The following is a 10,892-nucleotide window of genomic DNA, read 5'->3' as shown; positions in this document are numbered from 1 at the left end:
CCAGATTAGGGAAAAGAAGGAACGACCACCTTAACCTAGCAACTTTCATGTGAACAAGACCTATATACTGTCGACCATGTTTTGTGCGAACCAAATCAACCAGCATTGATGGAGGATGATTATGTAGCACAAGAATTAATGATGGCACTTGTAAACATTGAAAAAGCTAGTAAGGTGGAATCAAGCTTAGCAGACTTGCCCGATCCCACACGAAAGGGGCCTGAGAGAGTTTATTCCGATAAGATGGTGTTCAGAAAGCCAAGTATGTCCTTAGCAAACCATCTGAAACCCATATATGTGACAACTTATTTGAAAGGAGTTCCCTTCAATAGGGTGTTGATAAATGGAAGCATCAGTTAATGTGCTCCCACTTAAACAGATAAAGAGGCTTTGCAAAAGTGAATAAGATCTTATACCTACTGATCTCACAGTGTTTAGCTTTTCTGGAGCCATCACCAAAACTCATGGGATACTACTACCTTTAGAAGTAGACTTGGGATCCAAGAAGATTATGTTGGCATTCTTTGTAGTGGACAACAGCTCTACCTATGAAGCATTGTTAGGAAGAGATTGGACCCACCAAAGTTTGTCTGTGCCATCTACCTTGCACTAACAAGTTGTTATCTATCATAAGACCACCACTGATGAACAAGGATTTTGGGAGAGAGTGGAGGCTGAGTCACGGCTATTTCTCCCCACAACTAATGTTGCTGAAGCCAATTTCTACAATCCCAATGTTATGATCATATAATGTCTACGTGCTAATCAGAACGGCCGCCTTACCAAGGTGACGATCCAAAAACTTTTAGAACAAAGACTTTCTCTTACTCAAGAGGAATGGGATAGGCCTTACAATGTCCATGCTCGCCAACACTAATGATGACAGACCAAAAGAGAAAGGAACAAGTGGTAGCAATCAGATCCTTAATCAAGAGACTACTGAATTATGAGAGAGAGCGAAGAGAGATCAAAGAAAGCTCAGCCAAAGAAATGGTAGAGTTGGGATAACGAACTTCAAGCACCAAAGATGACCAAGGAAAGAAAATTGTGGAAAAAGAAGTAAACGCAGCCATCCACATGGCGGAATGTATATATGACTTGGATTGGCCGGAGAATGAGACTGAGGCTCCAAAGTCAATAGAATTTTTGTCTACATATCCTAATAAACTAGCACATAAAGTTCAAAACACCTTAGAAACCATTAATATGGGAACTGAGGAGGATTTAAGACCAATACAACTCAGTGGTCTGTTGAAAGCTGGAGATCGGGTAAAGATAGTTGATCTTTTGCACGAATTTAAAGACTGTTTTGCATGGCATTACACATAAATGCCTGGATTGGACTCCAGTTCAGTAGAGCTTAGAATGCTTATTAAAGAATGTATAAACCTGTAAAGCAAGCGCCAAAGAGGATGTTAAAAGAAAAGGTCAAAGAGGAAATTAAGAGGCTGGTAAAAGCAGGCTTTATTAGACCTGCAAAGTATGTAGAGTGGTTGGCCAACATTGTACTTATATTAAAAATTGTAACTAATGCCATTCGATGTTGTGTTGACAATAGAAACATTAACGAAGAAACTCCCAATGATGAATACCTTATGCCTATGGCTGACCTATCCATCGATGCAGATGCAAATCATAAAGTTTTATCTTTTATGGATGGGAATGCTGGATATAATCAGATAAAAATGGCTAAAGAAGACATACTTAAGACAACATTTAGATGCCCAGGACATATAGGGGCATATGAATATGTAGTTATGTCATTCAGACTGAAAAATGAGGGTGCTACCTATCAAAGGGCGACAAATGCCATTTTTCATGATTTGATCGGGCATAGCATGGAGGTATACATTGATGACATTGTGGTGAAGTCTAGATCTAAAGATCAGTACCATGTCCAGAATGATGAGAGTCATGAAACCCATTCTAAAATTAAAAGTGTTGGTCTTTGTGTTCCAGAAGAAAAGGGTTATCGAGAGAAGCTCGTGCTTAATGAGGACAGTGGCCTTAGACATCATGATGAGCTCACATATGCCATTGGCCATCCATTTCTACTTCCAAATGAGCTCTAATTCGTCTACCCATTGAGACTATGCTTGATCCTTCATCAAAGGAAAACCTCTCCTGAAGTTGGACCACTTGGAGGCAAAGATTCCAACCTCGTCAGTATAAGGATTGAAAGTAAACCAGTTGGCAGCAGGCATATTGCTTTCCACTGCAACATGGACTCGGGCAATCTAAACGAGCCCAGTGAGTGAACTCCTTATTCTTCAAAGAAAATAGACAGATTGAGGCCAGCCAGAGGGCGATACAGGCCGTTGAGCTGACAGTGCAAGTTGACAATTATTTGTCCATACTTGCATGCAGGGCGTGTTTTGGGGGGCCATTGTCGAATTCGTGAGGAAAGAATGAAAGGATTTGACTGGAAAGTGGGGCTAGAAAGGGCTGAGAATGCAAGAGCTTTGAGAGCTCATAAAGTTGAGTAGGTTGAAGAAGATGATTGAGAAAAATGAAGTGGAAGTTATTTAACATGCAGGTAGTTAAACTTTGGAAATCATGGGTTAGTGCAAAGATCTATTCGAAACGGCTAATTAAGTGGCGCTAAAACTCAGTTTCGGCATGTAATTTATTTTAATCATTATCAATGTCTTGATTAGCAGACTTGACAATGATTAAAGGAGGCATTGTTTGGGTGGACATTTAATATTGGGCTTAGTGAGGATGAAGGCCCAAGAACAAAAAAAGCAAAGAGAAGATTGGGCTCGAGCAAATCGACAAAGAATTAAAAACCATTTTTTGCAAAGAATAAGAAACAAGCATATGTGAGAAGTGATGGGCAATAGAGGGTAACTCACCTCTGGCAAAAAGCAATTTTCAAGGGCAGGGATAAGCAAAAAGCACTTTTCAAGAATTAAAAACCATTGTTTGTCATGTTCCTCCATCTCTTTCCTTCTAATCAACCCAGTTCAAAACTAAAAAAGAACAATCTGTTATACAAAGATAACAGTGGTACGCTCATATCCATGTTAGTTTTGATTGTGAGCCCCAAGGCCTAACAAAGACCCTACAAAGGCACCATTCAAGCTAACAACAAAATCATACTCCAGCACACCAAGCAGCAAACCTTGCCCAACAGGCAAGACCTCAGGAAGCTGTGCGAGGGACAGATCTAGCCCGAACACACCTCACCATCGAAGAAACCATAACGATTCGATTCCACCCTCGTTTGTGAAATTGTGACATCATCAATGGCGCCACTGTTCGGGAAGAGTGGCGACATGGAGGCTTGGCAAAATGGACAACTTAACCTATATCAAAGATGACCCCTCAACTCCGATGGGTGTTTATTCAAAAGGTTTACATCATCGTCACTTTTTAGTAGCATGGTAGACTATGCTTCTGCTTTTCTATGCTTTTCAATTGTTACTGATAGGAGTCTTTTAAAAAAGTACTTTTTTTTTTTTGTTCTACCAAACACATTTGGTGTTCTAGATTTTTTTAATAAGCTGCTTTTTTTAAAAGCACCACAACCCCTAACTAGCCCTTAATTGGGTTGCTTTGCTTTGCTTTGCTTTTTGGTTAATCATTCGATAAATAAGCTTACGTACAATTGTTATATACATTCACTCTCTTGCATAATATGTCACACGTCAATATGTGACAAATTTCGTTAGGAAAAGTTTGGAATATGCTTAATAGCCGAACTTTTATGTGTCAACTCATGTGTCACTTGATCTGCACACAACATTTTTGCATTGAAAAACCACCTATGCTATCTGTAATTATTCATGACAGTTGTAATTAAGAATTTCTTCTTAGCCAAATCACGACCTTAAGTTTTATCTTTTGGTATGTACACACAGAAATAGATTATAAATATGCTTAATAGCTGACCTTTTGTTTCCCAACCCATGTACCACTTGAACTAAGTTATTGCATTAGAAAACCGACCATGCTATCAACAATGATGTACGACGTTTGTTATTAAGATTTCTTGTTATCCAAACCCTTAATTCTGATCCTATATTGCCTCTGGTGCCGTTTTCAGGGATGGTGTATTCTGCAATTTTCTGTGCTTATATTGTGTATGACACTGACAATCTGATAAAAAGGCTCAGCTACGATGAATGCATATTCGGTGCACTCTCCATATATCTTGATGTCGTCCAACTCTTCTTGTTTCTGCTCTCTTTAATCATCGGTGGTAGCTAAATATTGACGACAGCAACTAGAGCGTACGAAGATGAAGTTTTTATATGATGGTTTCATGTATAACAACTGCATGCACCCATTTTTGCTACAATAGCTTGACCCACAACAGGATTGACTTCGTTAAATGTATATGTTATGGAATTATTCACGGAAGGATATTTACACATATATCTTTGAAGTTGGATCTCTTCCACCATTGAGAACAATGACGGTACACGGATGGCAAAGTAGGATGGGTTGGCCTGCCCATCCAACCCTCCAAGTTTTACCATATTGCCCTTGAACGGTTTGTTGTTAGAAACAAGGATTTGTTTGGTGACTATAATTCAATACGATAAGTGAATCACAAATCGGATATGACTTTTCTCAATAATTTAGGCCTCGTTTGGCAGCTCGGATTGTACTGACTATTTCTGTCGGATAGGATAAATAGTCACCGGATAGTACTGACTAAATTAATCGGGTGTTTGGTGCAGTATCGAACTAGTGACCGTATTCTTTTTCCATATTCTTCTTCCCCGACTAAATAATCCGGGCGTTTTGGTTGGTTTTATTAAGCGGGTGTATACTGTGTTATCCTATCCGACCGGTTAAATTAATTCGGCGCTTATTTAGTACGAGTGAACACCAAACACCCGAGTCCGTATAACTAATCCTATCTGATCCTTTATCCGATCTACCAAACTGGACCTTAATATTTAAAGAGTAACACATTTTTGAACTTGGAAATTGACGTTACAGATATCCAAATCACAAATGTATAATATCTATTTGCATGATCCCTTTCACATATCTCTTTCCCTTTAACAATTATCAGAGTCCATTCACTTTCAAATTGTCAATGAATTAAATAAATATTATGAAAGCTCTCTTTCATTCATTACCCCATTCTATATAAATCTCTTTCTTTGTAGGTCGCCATTTGCCTTGTTCATAGCGTTTGTTTTCTCTTTTGTCACATTCAATCCAGTTCAATAGGGCCCCATCCATTTAAATTAAAATAAATAATAAAAAGTTATGATTTTGTTGTTGAGTTTTTTTCTGTTCTTTAGCTAATTTGTTGGTATTACAAAAAATCACATGCTCTTGCTTATTAAATTTATTGCCTTAATTCCATCATAGAAAAACTCTCAAATGATTTTGACATTTATACCGGTTCATACAATTGTTTTCATAAAAAAATTGTTCTCTTTGTTAAGACGCAACTCTAAGGCTTTTCAGAGTGCTTTAGATGAGTGTGATATTTATATATAGGAATCAAGCATTCTAAATTTAACTTTTATAACATTAGTGCTACATTAGCATGAGTTCAATATATTGGTACCACGCTCATGAATTCAATAAATTAGTATCACACTCAAAATTTTCAACACACTGTATAAATGTGATTCGTATATGAGTTCAATATATTAGTATCACACTCACTTTTTCCGGCCTATTATGAAATACTTAAACTATTAAAGAGGAATTCAAACTTGAATATAGAGGATGACACTTTCACATAGGTCAACCAACCCAGTCCATATATGCAATCATCCTAAATTGTTTACTTCTATTCGAATTTGTAGAGTGCACTTTTTTTTACCACGATTGAGTAATACTAAGCATCATCACCACAATAATTGTCATATTATAATTATATTCAATACAAAAATCTCAAAATTTAAAGTGATCACTAGTACTTAAAATGGTGCTAACGCTGCGATTACTTAAACTTGCGAGCAAGCAATTATGTTTAGCACTAATATATTTGGAACATAGTCTGACAGCACAGCCTCTTATTCTCCTTCTAGCTAATTAAATATTTCTTAATCGCTCCCGCCATTCACTTAATCCAAACAAAACTTCTTTTATCAAGTGGAAGATTACAAGACCAAAGACAAATCATGATTGCACCTCGAAATTAAAACCTTAAATAACCAAATCCAATAAACTCCAACAGGGGTCAACAAAAGCACAAAACCAACATGAATAAACAAATTAACAAATCAAGCCATTGGTTGAGGATGAATTCTAAATCCATATTCTACATGACACGTCTTGAATTCCATTCTTGGCATTCATAAATCATACGATGGTGGGCAAAAAGAAACTAAAATACTTCTATGAATCTTTTTAGCCTCCCAAAAAGTGAACTGTGATGGCAAAATCTCCAAGTAGTCTCTTTTTAAAAAAAAAAAAATCAAGACTATTTATGAGAACGTGCTATCCACACATCCTTTTTTAGTTCTTCCACTCCTTGTTAATTTTTATATCTTCTTCAATTCATTCGATCTGACGATAAAAAATTAAAAGTGTAAAAGAAATAAAAAGAAATGTGTAAATTTCACATCCTTATTTTTGCCTTCCTTCTACCTTGTTCTTTACTCAAACTGAGATCCTTTCCCGTTCTTTTTTGACTGCCTCAGTCCAAGATCCTCCTTTTCTTTCCTTAACATCACTAGAAAATCACAGGCTCTTGTTCTAATCTCTTTCTTTTCCATTAAAAATTAAAATAAAAAAGATCCAAAATACACATAATATATATATATATATATATATATATATATATATAAATTCCACACTACTAAAAGACCAATTGGGATTAAACTTAGACCTTTAATTAACCTTTTTACAATAGACTAAATTCACGGTAAAACACCACAGCCAAAAGTTTACCAAAATATCCTATTCCCAAGTTACCATCTCCCAAATTTTACCCTCACGACTTATAAGTAAAAACCCTAGCTAGATCCCATGTCTATTGTGCCTCTCTGCAACAATGCTGAGGAGCCTCGACACGCCCAGTGTCCAAATGTCGTACTCCCTCTGGTTCCGGCACTCGAACTCCACAACTCCGCGCATAACAGTCTTGAGCCCAAAGTAACGTCGGTTCTCTCCGCCCTCAAGCAGGTGGCGGCCGGGCCAAGCCGGCATGTCCTTGATCACCTCCAGCACCACATCTGTAAATTCAAAAGCAGAAAAGCAAAATAATTCAAAGACAAACACTTTTGATCCCTTGCCACCGAAGTGCTTGTAGCTTTTGCAAATCCCCAGATGGAACGAACAAATAATTAGCCAAAGACAAAAGCAATCACTCACTCTTTTTCTTTTTTGTTATGGTCCCAGCAACGTGCCTGCTCTTCATCTTCAGCATAACCTGCACAAAAAGAAGCTCCAGAAAATTAAAGAGGGAAACAAAAAGAGAAAAGAGGGAGGGCTGATCCATTTCTTTCATCATTCGACTCTCTTTTGCTGTTTAACCTTTTATCCCATAAGTTCACATTCATGACCAAAAGCTCTATTGATGCCCTAATTATTGGCCCTACCCTAAAAGAAAAAGGAAACTAATTGGTAGACGTTGCGAGGAGCTTTACCTGACCCGTTCGATGGATGTAAACACAGACGATTTTCCAATGAAGATCACCTGGCATTCAGCACAACAAAGAAAAAGGAGATTTAGAATTAGATTTGACAACAAGAAATCATCAGACAAATGGATCAAGTAAATTCAAATTTTGCGCCCGCCAACTTTGGCTATTCAGAACTTTGGTTATTCAGTAGTTTCGGCACAATTCAATAGTGAAAGTAATGTCGAAATAGATTTTTCCTGCTAAGACATAACCATTCTATAGTTCATCTACATTCACTCGAGATCAAAGAAACTTTTCCATCTACCAAGTTCCTTCCACGTAAACATTCTTACAAGTTACAACTCAATTTCCATCATGACACTAAATGATTGAAACAATTATAAAAGCAATAAATAGTAACGAATGAAACAAACTGAAATTCACCTTTGCGGGTGCGCTTGAGGAGCTCACAACCCTTAGCAAGCAACTCCTTACTGCAGATGCCGAGAAAATTCTCTTCAGGAACAAGTTCTCCACTGAAACTACTGTTGGAATTCCCGTTGCTACCATTACCAGCTACTCCTGAGCCTCTCTCAACAGGAATAACTGCTGCTATATTCCACACTTCCTTCAACGCCCTCACCTTTAGTGTCGCTGCACCGCGTAAGGCTGCAATCCCCCACCACAAACGTCAAGGGCATTAAAGTCCATAAGATAAAAAATTAAAACACTTGCAATTATAACAAACAGAACCAAATTAAGGTTCTGTACCTGTTGCTGCTGCAGCAGTTAAGGTCATGATATCGCCAGCGGACCGGACATTCACGGCAGAGCTGACAACCGTAGCAAGATGCTCCCGCTCAGCTCCCATGGCCTCAGCCGCCTCCACACACTGTGCAGCAACCAATGTGGCAGCAGAGGCCACAGCCATGTCAGTCTTCGCCATATGCTCATCTTTTCCCGATCCAGAAGAGGCAGCAGTGGCGGCAGCAGTAGCGGCAGCAATGGCGGCAATGGCAGAAGCCACCCCAGCAACAGAAACAGCAGCATGAAGCTGAGCATTCAGGGCTCTAGCCTCCTCTTTCTTCTTCTCCCTCCTGTCCTTAAGCCACCTGCCCACCGTCTTGCCACCGCCAGACACGGGGGCGCCGCTAGGAGTGGCGGCTCTGAATTGGGTGTTGTTGTGGTTGGTAGAGCGGCCGTACTGCATCAAATCAGAAGCTAATGTCAATTGTGATTTGAATTTTATGGGAAAGGTCTAAACTGTATATAAATTCACTGAAATGTAAAACCACCCAAAAACAGAACTGATGGGTGCAGTGAGTAAATGGTAAAAAATAATCGCACACCCACTTCCTCTGCCAGTAGTGCAACTGTCGGGTTCATAAATTTTCAGAGACAAATTTTTGGTCACACCCACCGTGTGTGTTTTGTAACAACCAATTCACTCCTAGGGGACCAAAAGCAATCATCACCATGACCGTGGTTAGTTTTGTAATTAGAAAGAAATTCGTGCCTGTGTCTGCAAATATGCAGATTCACGAGATGGGTTTTCTGGATTAGACGAATCTGAGCGCTAAGCCAATAACTTTTTGCACTGGAAAGAGCGAGAGAACAAGGATTTGTTAATCTACTGGGTGGGATAATTAAAAGGGTCCTTGGTTACTGCGAAAGCTGTGGACTATGTTTTACCGGGTCAGAGTAAGCCAGACTCAGTAGCACTTGTACTCTGTACCCCCGAATCAGACTTTTAGTACACTACCCATGTGGTTGGTGTCATGTTCCGGCAACCGCGTACGGTGGTCGGCGGCAAAGATTACAAAAACCAAATAAAACAAAACAGAGTTTACAGACCTTAACATCGTCTTCGGTGGGGGAGACAGGTGGGCTGTCAGTTAAGGAACCGTTGAGAGGACCACTGCTGTGGGAGAGCCTGCCGGAAGTTCGTGGAGACACCTCTTGCTGCGAAAAATAAATATAATAATTAATTAATTAAACAAATAAATAAAAAATGATTTGGGGTAGTTTCTATGTACAAGATGAAGAACTAACTAGAAGAAGGACAAATGGACGCTTGAAACTTAAAAGAAAATGGTCAAATTTCGAGACCAAAACAAGAAAATGGCAGATAAACCGACCAAACCAAATACAAACACAAACACAAAGGAAAGTGCCAAACAAAAACAGAGATACGAGAGAGCTAGAAAACAAGACCATAAGCAAAAGAAAAAAAAATCAAACTAAGACTAAAAATCCCAATCAATTTCTAGAAGAATCAAACAAGGTCAACCAAGAGTTTCAAAAATCCCACAATTTGTCTACACATTGCCAGAGCTTAAATCTCTGCCAAGCTTACCGACTGTGACATGATACGCTCCATGACGAGCTGAGAGGTCTCGGAACAAGCAAAGGAAAATGGGTTGCCCGAAAATGTGGCGCTCTCGTCTAGCTCTCCGGCCAGGTCCTCTGGTATGGGACCGCTGCCGCCGCCATTGACGGCAGAGCTGAGGTTGAGGTTTGTGAGTTGGGTCTGGCCCTGGGGTGGGGCTAAAGCTTTGGAGACTTCGAGAGCCGACACGCTCCAAGAGCGGGAGAGGAACTCCATGGGCTCGCGAGGAGTTTCCGGTGGCCGGAACACGGCGGCCTGAACCGGGTCCATATGAGTTGGGGGAGTTTAGCGTGATAGGCACGTGGTAGCCAACGAACCGGTTCGGAAGAAAGGGAGTGGAATGTAAAGAGTGAGAGGTTCTTGAATGAATGGGAAAGTCGCCGGCTTTATAGAGAGAAAAACGCTCAAAGCAAGCGGCCGTATAGACGATTGGATTTTAGTACAATAAAAATAAAATAATGAACAAGAGAACTTTTGTTAGCAAAACAAAAAATATATATTTAAAAAATGAGTATTTTTAATGTGAAAAATATAGATTTGGGAGAATTACGAGTGAGGATCCAAATAATATGCCAAAACAAGAAATATGTTGGGACTTGTATGTGAGTTGTAAATCTGACAAATGTACAACATCCAAAATTTATCTAAACTTTTGTGGTGAGAGTAAGAGGACACGAAACTTGTGTGGGTTACTAACAATGTCACAATCTTTGAGTTTTTAATAAAATAGATGCCAAGGGCAATCGAGTTTGTCAGTCTCATCCAAGTCTCGAAATAAACCGGATTTATAAGGTGAGGTGTCGATTCCTTCTTTTTAAAATAAGTATTTTCACTCGCCACATAAAAATAAATAAATAAAAAATAACCTATTAATTGGGTCCCTCGTCGGGGGCGTGTTGACATCAACCTTAGAAAAAGAGAAATAATAGTTTAAATATTCTAACTCCACTTCAATTAAT

General features: G+C 39.1%; 1 protein-coding gene across 1 annotated transcript; it reads right to left on the bottom strand.

The window, feature by feature from the left end:
- Positions 1 to 6,776: 6,776 nt before the first annotated feature.
- On the bottom strand, positions 6,777 to 10,361 carry LOC137731559 (VAN3-binding protein-like). The gene is made up of 7 exons (XM_068470697.1): positions 9,901 to 10,361; positions 9,399 to 9,506; positions 8,316 to 8,748; positions 7,989 to 8,213; positions 7,569 to 7,618; positions 7,294 to 7,351; positions 6,777 to 7,154 (listed from the first exon to the last, which is right to left on the bottom strand). The coding sequence occupies exons 1-7, from the start codon at positions 10,201 to 10,203 to the stop codon at positions 6,940 to 6,942; spliced, it is 1,392 nt and encodes a 463-aa protein (XP_068326798.1). The 5' UTR covers positions 10,204 to 10,361; the 3' UTR covers positions 6,777 to 6,939.
- Positions 10,362 to 10,892: the final 531 nt, after the last annotated feature.

This window comes from Pyrus communis, chromosome 4 (assembly GCF_963583255.1).
Source record: "Pyrus communis chromosome 4, drPyrComm1.1, whole genome shotgun sequence".
In the NCBI taxonomy this organism is placed as follows: domain Eukaryota; kingdom Viridiplantae; phylum Streptophyta; class Magnoliopsida; order Rosales; family Rosaceae; genus Pyrus; species Pyrus communis.
This window is presented reverse-complemented; position numbering and strand designations above follow the sequence as displayed.